This window comes from Gigantopelta aegis, chromosome 6 (assembly GCF_016097555.1).
Source record: "Gigantopelta aegis isolate Gae_Host chromosome 6, Gae_host_genome, whole genome shotgun sequence".
Lineage (NCBI taxonomy): Eukaryota > Metazoa > Mollusca > Gastropoda > Neomphalida > Peltospiridae > Gigantopelta > Gigantopelta aegis.
Window position 1 is genome coordinate 10,596,391 of NC_054704.1, and position 25,529 is coordinate 10,621,919.

The window sequence follows — 25,529 nt, forward strand, 5'->3', positions numbered from 1 at the left end:
GTCTATAAACTGACCAGTGTGTACAAACATACATGGAGATTCTGAAGACACATGTCTATAAACTGACCAGTGTGTACAAACATACATGGAGATTCTGAAGACACATGTCTATAAACTGACCAGTGTGTACAAACATACATGGAGATTCTGAAGACACATGTCTATAAACTGACCAGTGTGTACAAACATACATGGAGATTCTGAAGATAAACTACGCGCTGTTTGTATGGTGTTGTTTATTAATCTAGATCTCATGTTTGAGCATTCATAAACATGTGTTTGGGTATAACTAACCTTCATGTTGAGATGGGTTCATTGCTGTCAAAAATTGGTGGTGCACTGATTTGTCAAAGATAAAGAAACTGATTTCCTGAAACAGAAGGAATAATGTCGTAATTTTCTTTTAAAATACACACAGAAAAATATATTTCACATACTATGATTTTCAGAAATGAACAATGACCAATGGTCTTGAAATATTTCCTAATCATTTCCCATTGTTACTCCTACCGCATTGGAAGAATGATATATACCAAAAAGACAAACAAAAAAAGAGGCAAATAATGGGTATTTAAATTAACAATTTTAATCATGTAACAACCATAAAATATGATCACTTACCATCTCAGGAAAATAAATGACATTTTTGTTTCAAAGAAACTATAAGTGTATTTTGAGTTTGACTTTTAAGTTGTGACCCATCCCATAAATAAACCTACTTGTAGCTGTCCTTTGTTTGCTGCTGCTTTTGCTGCTGATATAAAAGATGCTGCCACAAACTTGGAAGGAAATTTGAACAGAATACCACATCCTACTGGTGGGAAAGCAATGCTTGTTGCTTTGTTTGCATGAGCCAGAGAAAAACAGTCATCTATTGCTTTCTTCAGTTTCTGAAATATTAAATTTAAATAATACTTGACAGGATTGCTCATTCAGTTATTAATTAACTGTTGGTTTCAAAACACTTATTATATTCAATAATTTGCAATTTTGCACATTAACCCAGGGTTAGGGTTACAAAAATACTACCATTACCATATTCAGAAGGGCTCATTCTGTAAGAAATGTAATGTGCACTGTCTGTTCTAAATCATAAAATAGAGAAAACAGGTTAATAACTTAGGTTATCAGCTTTATTGTGAAGTTAAAAAGGAGATTTTTGTGAGGTTTGCAAAGTGGAATTCCCCATTCATCCTGCACAGAATAAAGCTGATAACCTGTATCAGTAACCTGTTATTATCTTTATTCTGCAACTCAACAAGAAGAGTGGGGAAATCCTGTTTATTTTTAACTTTCAACATACTCAAGCTTCACAAGCAAGCTTTTTGCAGTATGACAAAAAAAATCATAACATCATTCTTGTAATATGGTGTAAATAGTAACAGCAAATGGTGACTGCAACCAAAATCATAGTGTCAGGTTGTTTACTGTGTTATTGACATTGATGATTTAATATACATTACTAAAATTCAATCCTATAAGTTTTTATACGCAAGAAAACCACTTTTAACATCCAAACAGTTGGTGTTCCAAAGCATCCCATTTTACCAGTTAAAATAAAACCCTTTTTGAAAAATAAATCTGGAAGTAAAGAAATCTATAAACTACTCAACGACACGAATATACTTCCTACTTCGCAGATTAAAAACTCTGCTGAAGGATTTGCTTTTTCCCCTTTAGAGTGGGCGAAGTATTATAGCCTGCCATTTAAGATTTTGAAAGACCCAACACTGTTATGGTTCCAATACCAAATCCTACATAGAATTACAGCAATGAATACTTTCTTATATAAAATAAAATATGTTGATTCAAATCTCTGCAATTTCTGTCATCACCAGCCAGAAACATCGGATCACTTGTTTTATGCTTGCCCCAAAGTCGTCAAACTCTGGAATCTTATAGAACAATGGTTGCAACAAACAGGTGAAGACTTCCAGTTTGACAAAACTATGATTTTATTTGGTGATCTAAATAAGGAAAACAATTTCGTAAATTGGTTGATTATAAATGTAACGTGTTATATTTACAAAACAAAATTACAGAACACCACACTCAATAAAACTGGATTCAAACATTATATTGAAGATAAGCTATTATTAGAAAAATATATGTATTACAAGAATTGTTTACATAAAGAATTCAACGAAAACTGGGAATGTTGGTTAAGATTTTGAGAAAATATTTAAACGGCCAGCCTTTGTTTTTATAAAAAAAAAAGACTTATGGTTGTTTGTTTTACAATGTTGCTGGTTTGGAGGAAATACTTATTTCAGCTTTCTTCCCTTTCTCTCCTTGCTCCAAGGTATATTCGGTGTATAATTGATATGTACGGTAATGATTCGGGGCCCCAACCCTGACATTATCTATTGTTTTTTGGGGGGCAATAAACATTTACAACACATGTATTAAAAACAAAAAACAAAAATAATTCAATCCTATATATTACATCTTTGTATTTGGTAAAGACATTACTACACCAGTAGTGAATTAAAATGAATCTACATTACAAAGTGTTCCCGAACATTTCTCATGTTTAAAATACTTCTTGGCTTATAATTCATAAATAAACATTCAATTTTTAAATATTTAGCACAACACAAAGCTTTATTTTAGTTGAAATTGAATATCTATTCAACACAAATGAGTCGGGTCTTGACAACAGGTAACTTGACAAGCAATAACCTGCTAGTACATGGCAGTTTATAACTTTGCAATAACAGTCTTAAAAGTCAGTCAACACAAACAGTGGTTGCAGCTGAAGTGGTCTGAAGAAAATACTAGCAAATCAATGTAATATTTCTCACTTGTTTTGAATCATTTGGGTTGTTAGAATCCCACTGGTCCAGGATGATGTTAAACACAAGTGAACAACTCAGATTTCCCACAACTGTCGCTGTAATCACACCTGCTTGGGAGAGCACTTTTGCACCATCATAAGACTGAAATAAAATATCATAAAATATTCATATTTATTATTTACATAAGCATGAAACATATATATAGATGTACAGAAACCATACATTTTAAGTAATATATAGTTGGAAAACCCCCACCCATATCCTCACTAGTTTATATAGCAGCTGAAAGCCTACAGGCCTGTAGCAATTGCAGTTTGTGAAATTGACATGATTCAGCATCTTTATAACTGACTTCATTAAAGGTTAATAACACTGACTGTGAAGTGATTACAATAATACTTAACATTTTGAGGATAATAAATAAATTATGACGCAGAAGTGCCATATGGCATTTATGGAACTCATTTGAGAATAATTCCCAATTTGAATGTGACATCATAATCTGCTAGTATATGACTTTGCTTTAATTGCTGGTCAATAGAAACAGTGGTTGCAGGATAAAATAAATTAAATACCACAATGATTACCTTAACAAAAGCAGGTCCTCCAGCTTTCTGGTAAGCCTGAGACACCTTGGTACTTGCCAGATCGAGATTCGAAGGAACAACATTCACAAGGATGTCAGCCTGAAAAATTAGAGAATATTTAACAAGTGTTACTTAATTACCTTAATACAGCTGCATAACAGAACCTAAATATCTGGTGTCAAAAACTCATTCATAACCATAATATAATCAAATAAATATGGATAAAGAAAGAAAGAAAGAAATGTTTTATTTAAAGACACAACCAACACATTTTAATTACTGTTATATGGCATCGGACATATGGTTAAGGACCACACAGATAATTAGAGAAAAACCCACTGCCACCACCCCAAGGACTACTCTTTTCGATTAGCAGCAAGGGGACTTTCATTTGCACCATCCCACAGACAGGATGTGGACCACTGGCAAGTGCTTTACCATTGGGCTATAGCCTTCCCAAAAATACCAGATAACTGTACAGTTATAATATTAGTAAGTGAAAACAAGACATTTTTTTTTTTACTTTAATAAATATATTTAATAAGATTTAATAAGAAACAGTAAATTCAGGTTTCTGTTGGCACACATATAAAGATTGTACAGTTATTAAAACACTTAGTAATAAACACTACTTGGGAACACCAACCAACAAAATGTAGCATAAAACCCATTATTTCTTTAAATAATTAATTCCTTTGTGATATACAAGTAATATATGCATGTAATTAAATTTATCTGCAGCATGCATGATAAAATAAAAAAATTCCTTATGGATCAATGCTATGAATTGCTAGCTTGCACAAAACAATTTCCATGAGGGTGCAAAACTGCTGGCTTCATCACACCCTGATATTGTTAATTTATTTCACTCAAAATGACTGTGAATTTGACACTGAGAGCACTTGCTCTCCTACATAATTTCAGGAGAGCAGTTTATTCCTTACCATCTATTTTCAAACTGTACGCACAATACTTACATAACTATGTACAAGAATGACTCGATAGCCAAGAACGTATCGTGGCAAGTCTGTAATGTGTCACAGGTTCGAATCTCAGCAACAGCATGAGAGAATTTGTGAGGCCAGAAAGGATTTAATTATCCTCTACGCTAGTGCGTTATGTACCGTATATAATAGTCAAACCTGACATACATACAATATATAGATATTTATATATTAATACATACATACAAGACACGTTTGTTGTCAAATATACTATTTTAAGACATTTTGTAACCCATAAATGTCTGTCGCTTGACATGCAGAGATGTAAATTAGGATGCGAAATGATGACATTGGTTCAAATATGAAATCACTTAAAACTTTTGACCTTCCAAAAGATGTATTTATGAAATTAAAACTGCATGTCAATGGCTAAAGTTACAAGGAAATCTTATTTTAGTTTTGTAAAGAGTGAATGAATGAATGTTTAACGACACCCCAGCACGAAAAATACATCGGCTATTGGGTGTCAAACTATGGTAATGCAAATAAATAAAGTGATGATCAACATCAATATAAAAATTCAAGATTTAAACAAAAACAGTGTAAAGAACTGTGCAAAAACACAAATAGATACTGAATTGTACTCAAAACTTCAATTTTTACTTGACAACAATGACGACACATCGTGGTAATTTTCAGGAATCAGTAGTTGATTGTGACAGCTAATTTGATGATACATTTGACCATTTTACCAACAACGAAAATCAGGAAATATTGGGATACGAAACATTGTTCGTTTCCCCAAAATATCCTGGTCAGGAAAACACAGTTATTGGAAATAATGGACATAAGTACTGGACATCTGGCCACAAATGCCTGTAAGTAAACGTAACTTTTTTGATTTTTTGCCTAATTTTAATCAATAATGACTGATTTAAATATAAAAAACAAAACAACAACATGAAAATAATACTTACTGATTCAAATATAAACTTTATTTTATGTATTTATAAAAAATTTAAGTAAAAATATGAGTAAAAGTTATAAATAAGTAGCCCCTCAACGTGGTTTTTGTAAAAAATTAATCCAGTAGGCTGAATGTTAAAGCTAGTACCTTCTGCTTAGTAATGTCTCCATTGCTGACAGTTATTTTGCAGTTGGTTGGTGGTACTGTAATGGAACTGGCTAATGAAGAACTGCGTTGCGGTCTTTCACCAAACCGTTTGCTGAATGATTCTCTTTCATCAAATACTCGTCTTTGTGGACGGTCAAATAAATCTATTTCTTCTGGCAGGCTTTGACATGTAAAAGCCGGCATGGACTGCGAATGTGCAATGCTTGATGGTTCTCTGAAAACAAAAACAAATCATAGACAACAGTTCAGAATAGAGCTTAAAATTGCTTACACTAGAGTTCTGAGATAACAGTTAAGACTAGAGCTTATAATTGGTTACACTAGAACTCCCAGGCCCGTAGCATGGTGAACATTATTGGGGGGGGGGGGGGGCAATTGAATGAGCGCCGAAAGTGCGAGGTATTTGGGGGCATGATTCAAAGGTTATTTGCCCATTACTGTAACTCTCGCCATTAATCTCGATCCGTTAGTCTCACTACAACAATGTAAATTCAGTTGAGATTTAAAGGTTATAAAAAAAATAAAAATTATTGGGGTGGGGGGTGGGGTGGGGGTGGGCCCCCCTTGCCCCTGGCTCCAAGACAACAGTTAAGACTAGAGCTTAAAATTGCTTACACTAGAGTTCTGAGACAACAGTTCAGACTAGAGCTTAAAATTGCTTACACTAGAGTTCTGAGACAACAGTTCAGACTAGAGCTTAAAATTGCTTACACTAGAGTTCTGAGACAACAGTTCAGACTAGAGCTTAAAATTGCTTACACTAGAGCTCTGAGACAACAGTTAAGACTAGAGCTTAAAATTGCTTACACTAGAGTTCTGAGACAACAGTTAAGACCAGAGCTTATCCATAATTGATCAAATGGGAGGATGATCATCACTTTATGCCTTGTGTGTCTGCCATATTTTGCTCTTATGTATGTATGTATGTATTAGGGGGTGGTACGTAGACCAGTGGTAAAGTATTGGCGTGATGCATGGTCGGTATGGGATCGATCATCGTCGGTGGACCCATTGGCTATTTTTCATTCCAGCCAGTGCACCATGACTGGTATATCAAAGGTTGTGGAATGTGCTATCTTGTCTGTGGAATGATGCATGTAAAAGATCCTTTGCTACTAATGGGAAAATGTAGCTGGTTTCCTCTCTAAGACTATGTCAGAATTACCAAATGTTGGACATCCAATAGCTGATGATTAATAAATCAATGTGCTCTAATGGTGTCGTTAAACAAAACTAACAAACAAATTATGTATGTATTAATAGCATTAACAAATTAGATAAATCACCTATTGACCTTTACACATATGAAGACTACTTGGTTATAGCATTTCTGGAAGCAGAGAAGAAGATTTTTAAAAACTGACTTAATTTTCCCTATTGGGTCACACTCCTTGAGACTGAGAGATCTGAACGACCAAATTCATAAATTTGTTTGTCCCTGGGCCAAGGAAGGGTCCATAAAAATTTGGTTCAAATTGATAATGTAGTGACTGATAAGAAGTCGAAAATGTGAATAGTTTATGCACAACAGATGATGGATAAAAAAACCCTGGCTCAGGTGACCTAAATAGGTGAATTATTTACATACAAGTGTTCTAAATGATTAAATAGTACAAAATAATGTTCTCGGATAGTAGCCTAAGAAAACAAAAGAGAACTGAATGTCCACCCTACCACTTAAATGGTGGGACAGGTGAGACCAAACCTAACTGAAGGATGTTTTCAAGATTGTTTTTGTATTTGGAAAAGTATTTACCTTGCAGCAGACATACTGGAAACTGCCGAACTGGGCACTGTTGGAATGGTGAAGTCGAGGAAACAGGAATGTTGAGCCTCAAACGCAGCCTGAAATGTTTTCAGATTTGTCTGCACAAGTCCTCTGATCAACAGTTCCAAATCTACAACAAAAAAACAACATTAACTGGTAACACTAAACAACATTAACTGGTAACACTAAACACCATTAACTGGTAACACTAAACAACATTAACTGATAACAACATTAACTGATATCACTAAACAACATTAACTGATATCACTAAACAACTAACTGATATCACTATACAACATTCACTGATATCACTAAACAACATTAACTGGTATCACTAAACAACATTAACTGATAACACTAAACAACATTAACTGATAACACTAAACAACATTAACTGATATCACTAAACAACATTAACTGGTATCACTAAACAACATTAACTGGTATCACTAAACAACATTAACTGATAACAATAAACAACATTAACTGATGTCACCAAACAACATTAACTGATAACACCAAACAACATTAACTGATAACACCAAACATTAACTGGTGACACTAAACAACATTAACTGATGAAACAACATTAACTGATATCACTAAACAACATTAACTGGTAATGACCAGGGCTCACCCTGTACATGGCCAAATTAGCCAATGGCTAATTTTTATACAGAGTGGCTACAACATTTAGTCTTTGGCTAATAAAATATTCTTTAATGTAACCACTTTTTAATAATTTTCAAGGAAATACTCTATATATTTGAAAATTGGCTAAACCAAAATTTGTTCCAGTGTGAGCCCTGAATGACACCAAACAACATTAACTGATAATACTAAACAACATTAACTGATATCACCAAACAACATTAACTGATAATACTAAACAACATTAACTGATATCACCAAACAACATTAACTGATAATACTAAACAACATTAACTGATAACACCAAACAACATTAACTGGTATCACCAAACAACATTAACTGATAACACCAAACAACATTAACTGGTAACACCAAACACCATTAACTGGTAACACCAAACACCATTAACTGATAACACCAAACACCATTAACTGGTAACACCAAACACCATTAACTGGTAACACCAAACACCATTAACTGGTAACACCAAACAACATTAACTGATAACACCAAACAACATTAACTGATAACACCAAACAACATTAACTGGTAACACCAAACAACATTAACTGGTATCACCAAACAACATTAACTGGTAACACCAAACAACATTAACTGGTAACACCAAACACCATTAACTGATAACACCAAACACCATTAACTGATAACACCAAACAACATTAACTGGTAACACCAAACAACATTAACTGGTAACACCAAACAACATTAACTGGTAACACCAAACAACATTAACTGATAACACCAAACAACATTAACTGATAACACAAATCAATATTAACTGATAACACTAAACAAAATGTGAAAACACTCTTTAAAATAATGTTTGCTGTATAAATATTTATTTCTTTATACTGGAGTGGGCAGTAATCCCGTCCTCTACCACTAGGGCCTCCACTAGATGATAATGATGAAACTAAGGAATAAAGTAAAATAACATTATGCATCTTAATTCCAGCACTGAACATGGATGCCGAATCATGCCATTGTATTGCATTTCACACATTCGACTTTTGTTTTCCTCCATGTCTCATAGCCCTATAATGTAACCGGCAGCAAGCATGCGGCAAAATGGCATACAAAAGATAATTACATGAGATTGCTCATCCTTGCACGGGCTAGTCTTGCTAGACTCGGCCCATGTCCGAGTACTCGTGGAGACCCTAACTACAACCCACAAATCTTCCTCCTTTTTGGTGACACAGAGAGTTGAGTTCCCTTTTATGATCATGAGATGCACTCCATCTTAACAGAACTCCTAGATTCTCCCATGAAGTTACTAACATACGGTCATATGTACTGTCATCTCATACGAACACTCATTGTATTACACCTCCCAAATATGGATTACACCTGCCTACCAAGTCCAACAGTGCATGATTGGTACATAATATATGTATTACACCTATCTACATAGTCACACAATGCATGAACACTGATTGGTGCATAATATATGTATTACACCTGTCTACAGAGTCACACAATGCATGATCACTGATTGGTATGTATTACACCTGTCTAAAGAGTCAAACAATGCATGAATATTGATTGGTGCATATGGATTACACCTGCCTCTAGAGTCTAACGGCATGAACACTGATTGGTGCATATGGATTACACCTGTCTCTTGAGTCTAATGGCATGAACACTGATTGGTGCATATGGATTACACCTGCCTCTAGAGTCTAACGGCATGAACACTGATTGGTGCATATGGATTACACCTGTCTCTAGAGTCTAACGGCATGAACACTGATTGGTGCATATGGATTACACCTGCCTCTTGAGTCTTAATGGCATGAACACTGATTGGTGCATATGGATTACACCTGCCTATTGAGTCTAACTACATGAACACTGATTGGTGCATATGGATTACACCTGCCTATTGAGTCTAACTACATGAACACTAATTGGTGCATATGGATTACACCTGCCTATTGAGTCTAACGGCATGAACACTAATTGGTGCATATGGATTACACCTGCCTATGGAGTCTAACGGTATGAACACTGATTGGTGCATATGGATTACACCTGCCTATTGAGTCTAACAGTGCATGAACATTGATTGGTGCATATGGATTACACCTGCCTATTGAGTCTAACGGCATGAACATTGATTGGTGCATATGGATTACACCTGCCTATTGAGTCTAACAGCATGAACACTGATTGGTGCATATGGATTACACCTGCCTATTGAGTCTAACAGTGCATGAACATTGATTGGTGCATATGGATTACACCTGCCTACTGAGTCTAACGGTATGAACACTGATTGGTGCATATGGATTACACCTGCCTATTGAGTCTTAACGACATGAATGGTGATTGGTGCATATGGTTATGTCTGGCTACTGAGTACCAATGCCCCTAACTGTAGGTTGGCACTGGTATTGATACGAGTCCAGTACCTACTAACTTTAAACTCAATGTGATAACAAACTGCATCCAGGTTGGTCGATAGTTTACAATGGACCCAAAATATTATTAACAATTTGTTGAATATGATAGGCTTTTTAAACAATTATTTTATTTTTGGAATTAACTTCTTGGTGATTGAATAATGAAGTTCAAGTTCAGTTTGCTTGAATTTGTCAAATAATAGCTTAAACCCTGTTGGTCTTACAGTTAAGACTATGCACTGATCATTGCCTACATTTACAACACACAGGTAAACAATACCTTTGTCTTTTGCTACATCTTTAACCAATACGACTGCCTCATGCCAAATGGATTTCACCATAGTGTCCAAAGACCTGGAAACTTTTGAAACTGCTTCAAACTCCCCGCTAAAGTTGATTGTGTAGGTATCACCATGACTGGATTCTTTGAAATTGCCATTGTATTTGCTGGAAAGAAAAACAATTGTCATTCTATGGAAACATCACTGCACTAACTGGAAAATGTTTTAAACAAGAAGCCCATGGGTAAATTGTTCACCCCACCCACCAGACTCGATGGTGTGCAAGACACATTTTCCTGGAGGTCCGTATGACCAAATTCATCTTTTCTTTCTCCATAGGTCAAGGAAGCTCCCCTCGTAATTTAGTTGAAAATAAAATTTTAGTTTAAATACCTTTTTAAAATATACAACTCCAGTATGGACAATGGGTTGTAACAATAGTCCACAGGGTGCTATATTAGTGCACAGGGTGGTGACAGTGGTTCACAGGGTGGTGACATTGGTTCAAAGAGTTGTGACAGTGGTTCACCGGGTGGTGAGTGGTTCACAGGGTGGTGACAGTGGTTCACAGGGTGGTGACAGAGGTTCACCGGGTGGTGAGTGGTTCACAGGGTGGTGACAGTGGTTCACCCAGTGGTGACAGTGGTTCATTGGGTGGTGACAGAGGTTCACCCGGTGATGACCGTGGTTCACCGGGTGATTCACTGGATTTTGACAGTGGTTTACCGGATGGTGACAGTGGTTCACCAGGTGTTGATTTATGAAGACTGCCCCAGAGAATCATAATACCAAGTTTCAGAAGTATCTAATAAAAACTCAAGAAGATAGATTTTTAAATTTTGTATTTTTTTTTTTTAATTTAATAAAAATACTAACATTCTAAATTTCCAAAATATCTCTATATTAGTTTGTAAACATTGCCCCTGAGAATACTCATACTAAGTTTCAGAATTATCCAATCAAAACTCTGGGAGAAAATAAACCTTAATAATAACAAATTCAAAATTTCTAAAATATCTCTCCATTAGTTTGTGAAGACTGCCTTAGAGAATCATAGTACCAAGTCTTAGAACTATCCAATCAAAACTCTAGAATAAAGACTTTCAAATTTTCAATTTTATTCGTTTTTTAATTTAAAAAAAGAAGAACAACAAATTCAAAATTTCCAAAATATCTCTGTATTAGTTTGTGAAGACTGCCCCTGAGAATACTCATACTAAGTTTCAAAACTATTCAATCAAAATTCTGGGAGAAGATCAATTCTATTTAAAATTTTAAAATTTAATAAAAATTCAAAACTTAAACATTTCCAAAATATCTCTATCTCTTAGTTTAGGAAGACTGCCTCAGAGAAACATAATACCAAGTTTCAGAAGTAGCCGATAAAAACTGTAGAGAAGATTGACTTTCAAATTTTCTATTTAAATTTCAAAAATATTTAATAAAAATTCTAAAATTTCTAAATATCTCTCTACTAGTGTGTGGAGAGTGCTCCAGAGGAAACAGTACAAATTTTCAGGACAAGTGAATCAAAACTGAAGGAGAAGATAACAAATATCATAGTGGAGTTAAAGAGGGATCATAAAAATGTCTGGTATTGACAGAATTCTGGTTTAAAGAGGGTCCAGTTTATAGAGGTTCACTGTAGGCCCTATATATAAAATTTTAAGTGGGGGTGTTAGGCGACTTGCAATCTCATATTCAACTTTCAAGTCAGTGACATTCTACTACATATAATAGTGTATACATCTTGGTGATGAAATTACCTGATGATAACTTTCAAATCAGCTATCTCCTTTTGACAGGTCTTCTCAAAACATCGGGCCTTTGCTTTAGTCACTTTGAAAGTTTCTGACCTGTGAGAATTTTTCTTAAGTTCTTGCTCAACTTCCCGCTTGGCCATATTGACATCTCCATTGAGCCCATCAATCCGAATTTTCTTGCCATCACAGGTAATTCTCATCAGCTTAAATTCCTTCTCCAACAACTCCTTTTTGCTCATCCAAGCTGGACTGCTCAAATAATGGTTATGTTCTTGACCAAAGTTGATGTAGTCCTGCTGTATCTGGCGTTTAAGACCTTGGACAACATCTTGCACCTTATTGATGGACAGAGCCGCACACTTGAACTCCGTGTCTGTCACAGTGTACTCAACGTCTTTAGACATTACTGCAGTCTTCATGTAAGCTCTTCCAGCATCCGTCTTCAGAATCTTTACAATTGTAGTTAGGAGGGGTATTGACACATCTTCAATCTGATTTTTAGTTTCCATTATGACAACATATGCATCACATATTTCATCATCCTGTCCTTTGATAGTAATAATTCCTTTGTTGGCATTAAACTCCACTGTGCCATCTGGAAATCCCATATCTGACATGACCTTCTGTATCAATTTTACTTCATGACGTTTGTAGTGCACAACCTTCTCTGAGGGTTTTGCTCGTTTTTCAGTTTCTCTCCTAGAATCTGCAATTATCCTTTCTTCTGCTTTTCTTTCCATCTCATTTGCTATCTCCTCTCTTTCTTTCCTAGCTTTGTCAACTTGAATTTGCTTGTCATATATATTTTGTTTAGAAAGTGAAGCCAAAGGAGTTTCATACGGAACTGAAGATTTCTGAACTTCAGATGTTTCAAAAGTATGACTTTCTTGAAACATTGATGCGTCTCTAATATTACAGTCTTCATTTTTGGGTTGCCATGTGCCTTGTGTCATTAGAGCATCGACAAACTCCCCAGATGAATTACAGCTACTTGTGTTTGACTCAGATAAAGACATCAATTCTGGCTCTGGAGACCTACTTTTCCATGAACTTGCACTTACTACTGGTTTTGAAGGTACTACTGGAGGTGATTTGACTGAATTGGCTGATGCATTTTGCTGAATGTTTTTCTTTGCTTGGTTTGTTGGGGAAATGTGTTGAACATTTTGTGCACTCTTTTCTTCTTCAGCCTTCTGTGAAAGTTTTTCCAGGGTATCCTGATGCAATGCCTCAATGTATGGCTTCACAGTGACCACGTGGTCTTTACTGGGTGCGTGGGATTTCACACTGAGAACCGAGGCAGCAACTGTAAAATAGTATACACAGTTATATATATATATATAGATCTCCAAAACAAGCAAGAAAAGGAAGGCATGCAGTTAATCACTGTATTAGCCGATTAAGATGACTGGCTAAAACAAAGTCGATTATCACTTGTCAAAGGACAGAAATACCACAGAACTCACTTAGGACGAGATTTTCAACTGTGTATGTCTTTTTGTATCTCATTAATTTCAATACAGAATATAAGAATATAATTTTATGTTCTGCTAAACACACATACATAATAATTTACATTGTTTTAACAACTAACTTAAAACTGTCATATATACCTTTATCGTTTGTTTGTTTGTTGTTTGTTTCGTTCGTTCATTCAGTGTATTTATTAAAGTGATATTTATCTTGGAGTTTCTATGTGGATCAGTTACCTTGAACATCAACAAAGTTGACTACAGCCATTTTGAGAGTTTTGTATATTTTTAGGCTGACCACTGCATCACTTTTTCCTCCTGACTTCTTATTTTCAAAATAGAAAGTCAACGCATCTTCAGTGATATCAGGCAACAGGTTTTCAACGAGGATGCTATCAGACGGAACAACTTGTATCAGTTCCACTCGACTACCTTCAATAGGCTTCTTCACTTTGTCTTTCTGGCAGCAAATATCAAAGTCTGAAATAAAACAAGAGGCCCATAGGCGGTAATCACTCATCTGGTATTAAACTAACTGGGCTATATCTCTGAAAAGTGAACCATAGTAATAATGCTTTATCACAGATGGTCATTTGGTGACTGCTAATTTGACAAATAAACAAATGAACATGTGCATACATATATCCTGAACCAATAAATGATCCACTTTTATCAAAGCATATGCGTTTTATTTTGAGAATTCTAATTTCACCTGTGACGTAGTTATAGAATAAATGAAGCTATAAACTGGTGCTAGTCAGAGTCATGAGAGGAACATTTGTACCAAGTTTGGTTGAAATCTACATGGTGAACCTTGAGAACAAGTTGAAATTCTCTCAAGTAATCAGAGGCTCAAATCATTGTGAACACTTGTCAGGGCCAAGAGTGCATCAATTTGTCCAAAACTGTGTCTGTATGTGACTATTATTCTCTACAACAAACTGATTTGTCCAAAACTGTGTTTGTGACTATTATTATCTACCACAAACTGATTTGTTCAAAACGATGTCTGTATACATGTGACTGTTATTCTCTACAACAAACTGATTTGTCCAAAACTGTGTTTGTGACTATTATTATCTACAACAAACTGATTTATCCAAAACTGACTGTATGTGACTATTATTATCTACAACAAACTGATTTGTCCAAAACTATGTGTTTGTGACTATTATTATCTACAACAAACTGATTTATCCAAAACACTGTCTGTATACATGTGACTATTATTATCTACCACAAACTGATTTGTCCAAAACTGTGTATTATAACTACTTAAATATATGTATATATATATGTATATATATATGTATATGTATATGTATATGTATATGTATACGTATACGTATGTATATATGTATATATGTATATATATATATATATATATATATATATATATATATATATATATTTATTAAACTCTAGCTTATATTTTTAACAACTGATTTCTAGCATTGTTGTTAAATAATTAAAACATTTTTTTACCTTGAACATCTTCTGTGAAAGACACTAGCGCTGTTTCTTTGTTGTTTTCAAAATATTCAAAACTTTCAACTTCATTATCAAACACAATCTCCAAGAAGTTTTGCAGCGTGAATTCAGAACAAGTAACACTAATATTCTGAAAAAGAAAAGATAAGAGTATAATTCAAGTATTTGAATATGTAACAAACCTGTGGAAAGGCTGTTATTTATGGCTGCCAGTATTACAGATGATAGATAAGTATGCTTATTACTTGTAATCCATGTACAAATGCAGTAATTTGTTTGCCACTCTATATACATGTACCTCCTCGTTGACAGTTATGCTAATATGAATAAATAGAGGTTATTACCAGTGTTTTTCGGTATCGTCAATATCATATATTAGGAACAAAAATTGTATTATGCAAGCCTCTTGCAAGCATAATACATTATTTTTATTCCTAATATATGATATTGACGATACCGAAATACACGAGGGTAATAATCTCTTATCATATAAGCTCAAGCTTAATACAACATGTTTTTGTAAACTGTACATGCAACTTTAATTCCAGTCCGCCATTACTAGATATTCAAATGACGTAAGAATATGTGACGCGGTGTATTTTTGAATGGAAATGACGTCAAACTCGAATGACGTCATTTTGGATGTCCTTACATCAAAATAAAGTTATGCCTAACGTTTTTTGTTTTCTGAACGCTAGACAGCTTTCAGTGTCAAATTGCCATTGAAATGTTTTTGTTTGATGACTATGAATGCATACGTCAATCATGGAGTGTCACCCAAGTACGTTTTCTTAAATGTCAATAAACCTAGTGCCGAGACCTCGACTAATTGACATCTAATTTGCAAAGTTATCAAATTCTTAAAGTATGTGATCTGAAAAACATCACATACTTTGATTGCACTGAAAATGTAAGATATTACATGATAAAAGTTGTTATCCAGGTTCAGGCATTTTCATTTAATTTGGGCAAAAAATCAGCCCCCCCCCCAATTTAAAAAAAAAAAAAAAGGGAGCCTATGGCCCTCATTGAAGTTTTTGCAAGTGCCCCACCCACCCAAGAAGGGAGCCTATGGCCCTCATAAAAGCTTTTGCAAGTGCCGCACCCACCCAAAAAGGGAGTCTATGGCCCTCATAGAAGCTTTTGCAAGTGCCCCCTGTATTATAGTAATACAGCTGATGATTTCCACTAGCCCAGACCAGACATTCACTAGCTTGGACTGGGGCTAGTGGATTTGCCGCACTCTGTATGAGCTATATGTTTTACTGTCTACTTTGTATTCCCAATAACCAGTAAAAGTGTTATTCCTACTTTTGCTTTCACATAAGTGCTGCAAAGCGTCTTACAAAATACATATGCCAAGGATGCAGAAATTGAAACTTTTTACTAGCCCGCCGGACCAGAATCAACTAAAATTCGCTAGCCTGCCATAATTTCTACTAGTCTGCCGACCTATATAACAATATGTTATTGTTTAACAATACACTGTCTTCACTTCACATGGTATATATGTATTTAATGAAAAACATCATTATTAAGGACACTTGGTAAGTGATCGACATCACGTGGCAAATGAAATCAGGACCCAAACCTTGATTGACAAATCATTCTGGTAAAGACTAAGTTTTTCACATTTCTTTCAAATAGATTTATAAAATTCAAGTGACATGCTGCAAATATTTAACAAAACAATCTATTCCAAACACATCGGCAACATCCTTTCATCGTAAATAACCCATTTCTAGGAAGTATTGACCTTTGACCAGCTCTGTTTTCGGAATTTCCCGTTTTCACAGTTCAAAAGTCTGAAGTCTACGGTACATGTATTGTTGTGTCTTCCATCATCTTTTTGAAGTGACGACAGCGGGTTTCCTCTCTCAATATCTGTGTGATCAGTAATCATATGTCTGACACCATATAACCGTAAATAAAATGTGTTGAGCGCATCGTAAAATAAAACATTTCCTTCATTCCATCATCTTTTTGAACCATTTGTTTGAATGGTTTGGAATTTTGGCATGTGGAGTTGTAGATTCGATGAAAAGAAGATTTTTTTTTTTAAATATAAAAATTAGAAAAAGACAGATCACTTGTCAGACTGGTAGTTGCATTTCTTAACTTGTCCGTCAGAATTTTTACTCACATTTGGCAAGAGGGCAAGTACTTTCTGGACCCCTGTATGCTGCAGAGCATTTTACAAAACACTTATGCTAAACATTCAGAATACTTATGCTTATGTGTAGCCTACAATGTGTAATATGTAAATTAACAAACATCTTAATCAGGGTTTTTTGTCTATTAATATTGATTCAGAAGTAAATTACACTGCATTGTGTTAGCTGTCCTATCTAGATGAATAAATAGACCGATACGTTCGTTTGCTACCACTCTGCCTGCGATTAAGAAATGGGATGTGGGACAGTTTACTTAATAGTAAAGCGTCGTTCTTTCTGCAAGTACAAAATATATGTGAATATTATATTAAAATTTAGAAAACAAATTAAGCCTGAATTAACATTAAGTAATGGAAATAGTCAATGCCTACACTTTGCAAATAACAGAATTTTTGTATTGCCCTCGACTGTCTGGTTTTGGCAAAATAAAACAATTACGACCCTCTAGTAACTTTTATTTTGGCTGGGAAAAAATTACTACCACTGTCAGTTTTTGAAATTAACTGAATTGAAATGTAGTCGTAATTATATAAGAAATACAGTAATTCTCGGCCACATTCGTTTCAGTAATGCCAGAAAATATAATTAATACTTGAATTTTAACATAACGGCACATATTCAACTACTTAATAATATCCTGTTTTTAATGAAACATACAACTGTTTTGTTTAAATTTTATTACCAGAATTAGTATTTTATATCAAAATATTACAATTAAAACTGAGTGTAAAATGCAGAATTTTTCAGACTGAATGCGGAAACTGGCGAAACTCATCAATAAATGTTCACTTCGCCTATTTTTATCAAACTTTCTCCTCTTTCTCCTGGGAAAGGAGAAGTCACTTCTCCTACTTGTTCAATTCTAGATTAGGGCCGGATTATTTAGACTGAATTTCTAGGGCTAGCTCTGGCACTCGCCAAATTTGCCAATTGTGAATTTTGAAAGTAGTTGGTATATTTTATTTTAATTTGGCGAAATAATTTCATGTAAAAAGTGAACTTTTTTAGAAAGTAACTGATGATTTTGCCCCCCCCCCAAAAAAAAAGAAAAAAAGGGAGACTATGACCCTCATAGAAGCTTTTGCCAGTGCCCCACCCACCCAAAAAGGGAGCCTATGGCCCTCATTGAAGCTTTTGCCAGTGCCCCACCCACCCAAAAAGGGAGCCTATGGCCCTCATAGAAGCTTTTGCAAGTGCCCCACCCACCCAAAAAGGGAGCCTATGGTTTCCACTAGCCCAGACCAGACATTCACTAGCTTGGACTGGGGTTAGTGGATTTGCCGCACTCTGTATGAGCTATATGTTTTACTGTCTACTTTGTATTCCCAATAACCAGTAAAAGTGTTATTCCTACTTTTGCTTTCACATAAGTGCTGCAAAGCATCTTACAAAATACATATGCCAAGGATGCAGAAATTGAAACTTTTTACTAGCCCGCCGGACCAGAATCAACTAAAATTCGCTAGCCTGCCATAATTTCTACTAGTCTGCCAACCTATATAACAATATGTTATTGTTTAACAATACACTGTCTTCACTTCACATGGTATATATGTATTTAATGAAAAACATCATTATTAAGGACACTTGGTAAGTGATCGACATCACGTGGCAAATGAAATCAGGACCCAAACCTTGATTGACAAATCATTCTGGTAAAGACTAAGTTTTTCACATTTCTTTCATATAGATTTATAAAATTCAAGTGACATACCGCAAATATTTAACAAAACAATCTATTGAAAACACATCGGCAACATCCTTTCATTGTAAACCAGCCATTTCTAGGAAGTATTGACCTTTGACCAGCTCTGTTTTCGGAATGTCGCGTTTGCAGTTCAAAAGTCTGAAGTTATCATTTCGGTACATGTATTGTTGTGTCTTCCATCATCTTTTTGAGTAGCCCATGAAGTGGCGACAGTGGGTTTCCTCTCTCAATATAGGTGTGATCCTTAAGCATATGTCTGACACCATATAACCATAAATAAAATGTGTTGAGCGCATCGTTAAATAAAACATTTCCTTCATTCCATCATCTTTTTGAACCATTTGTTTGAATGGTTTGGAATTTTGGCATGTGGAGTCGTAGATTCGATGAAAAGAAGATTTTTTTTTTTAAATATATAAATTAGAAAAAGACAGATCACTTGTCGGACTGGTAGTTGCATTTTTTAACTTGTCCGTCAGAATTTTTACTCACATTTGGCAAGAGGGCAAGTACTTTCTGGACCCCTGTGTGCTGCAGAGCATTTTACAAAACACGTATGCCAAACATTCAAAATACTTATGCTTATGTGTAGCCTACAATGTGTAATATGTAAATTAGCAAACATCTAAATCAGTTTGGGGTTTTTTCTATTAATATTGATTCAGAAGTAAATTACACTGCATTGTGTTAGCTGCCCTAGCTAGATGAATAAATAGACCGATACGTTGGTTTGCTACCACCCACTGGTCTGTAGCCTGCTTGTTCAATTTTAGATTAGGGCCAGATTATTTAGACTGAATTTCTAGGGCTAGCTCTGGCACTCGCCAATTTGCCAATTGCCAATTTTAAAAGTAGTTGGTATATTTTATTTTAATTTGACAATGTAAAAAGTGAACTTTTTTAGAAAGTAACTGATGATTTCTGCAATTTTTGAAGTTTAATAGACAATTTGGTGAAACATTTTGCTCACCCAGAGCTAGCCCTTATTTCACTAATATTGGATTTTTGATACTTTAAAGAGACAGTTCTTAGTTTACTGTTAGTGCAGTGGCGTATCTAGGGTATGGCAGGTATGGCATGTGCCCTGGGTGCCACTTGAAGGGTGGCGCCACCGAGTAGTTTCTATTAAAGTCAGACTTTATCTAAATGATGGGTGTCAGATGTTTGGTCATGGGCACAATTTCAGTAGTTGCCATGGGCGCTATATTCCATAGATACGCCACTGTGTTACTGTAATACATTTCTGACAGAGCATTTTTAATGACTAAAATTATATATGAAATGTATTTTATTGTGCCCCCCCACCGAGAATGAAAATGTATCCTACTTTATCTAACAAAAATAAAAATGTGGCGTGTGCCCCCTCCCCTACTAGATTTACTTTGAACTCACCACTAAATGTTGTGCCCCACCACTCCAGATATTGTTCATATTGATCTGTGTGCACCCCCCTCCCCCATTCCAAGAAGGTAGTTATGCACTTAATGTGATCTTAAAATGTTTCCAATAGCATGAATGTTTTTTAGAATTCAAGATTAGATTTCATCTCACAATAATTTTGTAGATAGGAAAAAAAAAAAATATATATATATATATATGTATCAGGGCTCACCCTGGATCAAAAATACCTGTAGCCAAAATATTAGCCAAATGGAATTTTTATTAGCCATATTGAAAATACTTTAGCCAAAATTGTTTTATGCACTACTATATAGAGTATTTATATATGCATCTTTTATATATAAATGCATCTTTTTCAGCTAATTGTGTACAAACTGGATTAAGTCTGAATAACAAAACCGTATTACCTGATCAAAATCAAAGACAGCAATGAGGGTAGGGGCAGTTAATATATTACTTCGATTTTTCAGCGGGGGGGGGGGGGGGGGGGAATGTATTATCTTCAGAGTTGGGAAGCCAGTACCCCGTACACCCACCCCCACTTCTAAGGCCTATGACATTAAATTAACAAAGATACAGAAATATGGGGGTGAGTGGATGTTTATGGAGGGTGTTGTTTTTCCTTTCTTCCTTTTTTCCCAAATAAAGTTTTGAGCTTTTTAAAAAAAAAATAGCAATCTTTATGTTAGTTTGAATTTTTTTTTTAAGTAACCCATCAATTCCCTACCCCCAACAAATTCATAATTTGTGCCATGTGGTTGCTGTTGATTTCAGCGTCATGTTAAATACTTGTTGTGATTTCTGCTTGTAAAATACCTAGACTAAGAATGCTGACTTCAAAGTATATTCCATTTATAAAAAAAACAAAAAACAAAAAAATTAATAAAATTAAAATTTACGGTCTAGCAAATATGATTATTGTAAACTAATTTTATTCAGTGTATGTTTAACTGCACTTTGTATAAATACTGCATGTTCATTTCCTGCGATCGAAATCTGCATGCGTGCTCTCGACCATGGGTATGAAAATAACAAAGACAAAGGAAATAAATGAAACTGCAGTTAGGTATTTATTGATGTGAACAACTATTGTTTTTCTACAAATTTACATCAAGATTAACTTCTGTGTAATCGTATTGTTTAATGTCCGCAACGATGTCTCTTGACACGTGGGTGTCAGCTGACTCTGAAGTGTGACATATATTCGCGCTGAGAGCTGTCCTCAGTTCAGCCAATGAACGTTCTTCCTAACGTTTGCAAACTATCTGACTGGTGTCCGTCGTGTCCATTTAGTTTAACGTGAAGTGCACAAACCAACCTAGCAAATGTTTTGTTTTCGCTCGGTCTGGCTGAACTCAGCCCTTGGGAAAACCTACTTGTCTTTCGGCCCTGAAATGGCATGTGTATTCAAATTGACATGTATTGTCAGTCTGTTTTTAGTACTTTGGTTCAAAGACTTTACAAAGTTAAAATAACAAGTTACAGATCTTCCAGATATTGCTGTCATACATGTTGAATGCATGCCATTAAATTAATAACCGTGATTATTAAAATAAGCAAACATCATTACGCCTATGCTGTTTCTTGTTACTGGTCATGAGATCACTTATATGCTAATTGAATATTTGGTATTATTATGTTTGAGGTGTTGAATAGATTATGTAACTGTTTGTTCACATGATCAGAAGATAGAAAATGGCTTAGCCAAAATTTTAGCCACTTGCAAAGTTTATTAGCCATGTTTTGTAAAAATTAGCCAATGGCTAATTTGGCTACCGACAGCACGAGCCCTGATGTATTAAAAAGTAAAATGAAGTTTTAACTACTACAAACAATATGACAACGAGAAACACATTGCAAATACAGACATTGATGTTGTGAACAAATGTCTTTTAGTTGTTTAGTTGTTATAAAGGACCTGTTATGCTAGTCTTACACTGCCAACTGTCACAACCAAGTTGGCCAACTTGATGATTGTGTGGTAATGTTCCCAACTCTCGACTTACAACGGGTGCGCTCAGATTAACAGTCTAATTGATCATAGAAATCATACAGGTTAAAAACTGAGTTGTAAGAGCCCTCAGACTAGTTAGCAATTGGACAGTCATTGAAGTTGTGAGTCAAAAGTTAGCCAACTCTGTCGTGGCAGTTGGTAGTCTGTACCCAACATTAATGTTAGTCAGAAACGTTTTACACGGTGGTAAACGCAGGTAGGTCTCTTTAATAGCCACAGCTTCAACTGTGCTTTGGTAACATTCCATTATTTCATCCAACAATGTTTCACAATGCTAAACACAAAATGTCCCCAATTCCTACCTTCACCACAACTTTTCTCCTGTCACTGTCAGCCGCACTCGCCATTTTGTTGATCAAACACGAGTATTAATTTGATGAAAGAAACCCAATTATTACAACACGATCACATTTTAATAGCAAATTTAAGTAAGACTGGACTTTCCAGCTACATTTCTTGTCTAATAACTTGGGTTCTTGGAATTTCTACTTTCAGTTTCCGTGAACATTGTGACGATTGTCTCGTGACTAATATTAACAAAAGTAAGAAATTAAAATAAACGTTCAAATAATATCTGTTTAACAAAAATATATAAAAAGATGATATAAAACAATATTAAAATAAATACACAAAATAATTATGTGGAAAGAAAACGTCTTCCTGGTAAATTTCTAAGGGTATTTCCATTTGGGACAAAAATAAATATTACTGCAAATCGGAACACCTCGCGTGATACCGGAATACGGGTTTTCAACGTTCAGAAAATTCGTTAGTCGCTAAACGTTTGTAACCTATTCGACTGGTTCCTGAATTGGTAAATGTGTTTATTGTGTAGCGCAAAAACCAGTATAGCGAACGTTAGTGACAAACGGCTGGCTGAACTTAAGCTTCAAACGGAGTATCGATGGTTAAACGGTGTAAGCCGAAGTCAAAATCACTCATCAGCTACATTAGTCCCGTGAAGATTGTTTCCTTTATGTACAGAAGCAAAATAAATATATGTTTAAATAATAATAAATACAGACATTAGACAATTGTTTCAAGGTAGCTTAATAATAAAGTTCTAGTCTGCTCTCATTGTCGCGCATCCGCGGTTAGATTCGTGAAATTGACCAAAGCGATCCCGTTTGTCTTTATTTTTCACCTTAGAGAGAGAGAGAGAGAGAGAGAGAGAGAGAGAGAGAGAGAGAGAGAGAGAGAGAGAGAGAGAGAGAGAGAGAGAGAGAGAGAGAGAGAGAGAGAGAGAGAGAGAGAGAGAGAGAGAGAGAGAGGAATTAATGTTTCGCAACACTACAGCACAAACATATACAGCGATTATTGGGTGTCAGAACAAAGGTAAAAGAATGAACAATATTATTTGCATTAAAATAAAAATGATATAGGCTAAATATGAAAAAACGGTATAAAGAGCTGAATTTATATATCTTTCCCTGTCAATTCCAGGTGATTACTCAAATAAGTGTGGCATACACTCCATTTCAATTTAATTTACTTTATTTCCTTATGGAATGCTCCCCCAGAAAATATATTGATAAAAAAGAAAAATTAATTTTGCAGGGAGGGGTTTCGACCCCCTGCACACGCGCTTGCTACGGCACATAAGAATAAAACAATATACAATAAAACGTTAAATAAAATCATGAATTATATACAAAGTATAAAACCAATTTGCAATACAAAATTAAATAATAAATATAAATTATTTTCATCTATTCTAACGATTGACGGTTTGCTGTATAGCAACATAGATATTTATAAATGTTAATGATAACATACATACTTTGTTTACATAATAACAGAATTAGTTTGAAAACTGGTGGTTTACAATGGTAATATCTTTATTGTATTTAACACAAAATGTGCACACTGAGGAAGACGATCCTTTGTTCTTTCTATCTTTATAGACATACTTGTTTAAATTACATAGCTTTTTTAATTTTCAAATACGATCATATGCATTGACTTCAATAATTAAAATGTAATAATTTACAAGGGAGATAACTGAATCATGAATTTGTTCACAACTAAAATACAGTCAAAATATGACTTTTCACCGAATGTCACATGTGGTTTCTCTAGATCTATATATTTCATTGCTATGTATATAATAAATGTTGTTGTCCAGATTCGGGAATTTTCGTTTAATTCGGGCAAAAAGCAGCCTGACTCCCCTCAACTCTCCCTTACAAAAATTGGAGCTAGTACCCCTATGAGCCATTTGATCTCCCGAAGACAGTAGGATCTTTAAGGGATTCGGAGGCATGCTTCTCAGGAAAATGTTGAAATAAATATGCTCGGTGAAACGTTTTCCGGGCTATTTGGATTTATTTTGCTACTTTTCTGTTTGTAACATTTTATGTAATAAATATTTTTTGAATTGTATTCGTCATATCCGCATACACATGTGTCAAACCATTTTATATTTAAGGCATCATTTTAAACAGAAATATATCGGAATAAATGCACAAACCAATTGCCGTAATATAGGACAGCACATATCGTGACCTTTAATAAACCAGGCACTGTTTGGGACGGTAAAAAAAAGAAGAAGAGGGGGTTCAATGAGGGGGCTTGGTTCTCCAACCCAAGCACCTCAGACGAGCGCTTCACCGACTGAACTAAATCTTACTCCTCCCCGAGGTCAGGTCATAGGTTTTAACGTCCACATTCAGAACAAGCTAGCTGTTGTAGCACACTGCTCCTCCCCCGAGGTCAGGTCACAGGTTTTAACGTCCACATTCAGAACAAGCTAGCTGTTGTAGCACACTGCTCCTCCCCCGAGGTCAGGTCATAGGTTTTAACGTCCACATTCAGAACAAGTTAGCTGTTGTAGCACACTGCTCCTCCCCCGAGGTCAGGTCACAGGTTTTAACGTCCACATTCAGAACAAGCTAGCTGTTGTAGCACACTGC

General features: G+C 35.1%; 1 protein-coding gene across 1 annotated transcript in view; it reads right to left on the bottom strand.

The window, feature by feature from the left end:
• Positions 1-23,072, bottom strand: part of LOC121376183 (protein mono-ADP-ribosyltransferase PARP14-like) — a 45,935-nt gene extending 22,863 nt beyond the window's left edge. Inside the window, exons 1-11 of the mRNA XM_041504000.1 lie at positions 22,920-23,072; positions 15,315-15,450; positions 14,067-14,309; positions 12,361-13,663; positions 10,594-10,760; positions 7,221-7,362; positions 5,444-5,678; positions 3,386-3,484; positions 2,805-2,939; positions 720-890; positions 295-370 (exon numbers count right to left, since the gene is read on the bottom strand). Of these exons, the coding sequence (XP_041359934.1) occupies positions 295-370; positions 720-890; positions 2,805-2,939; positions 3,386-3,484; positions 5,444-5,678; positions 7,221-7,362; positions 10,594-10,760; positions 12,361-13,663; positions 14,067-14,309; positions 15,315-15,450; positions 22,920-22,964 (2,752 nt within the window). The 5' untranslated portion in view covers positions 22,965-23,072. The remainder of the gene's footprint in view (positions 1-294; positions 371-719; positions 891-2,804; positions 2,940-3,385; positions 3,485-5,443; positions 5,679-7,220; positions 7,363-10,593; positions 10,761-12,360; positions 13,664-14,066; positions 14,310-15,314; positions 15,451-22,919) is intronic.
• Between the last annotated feature and the right edge of the window lie 2,457 nt (positions 23,073-25,529).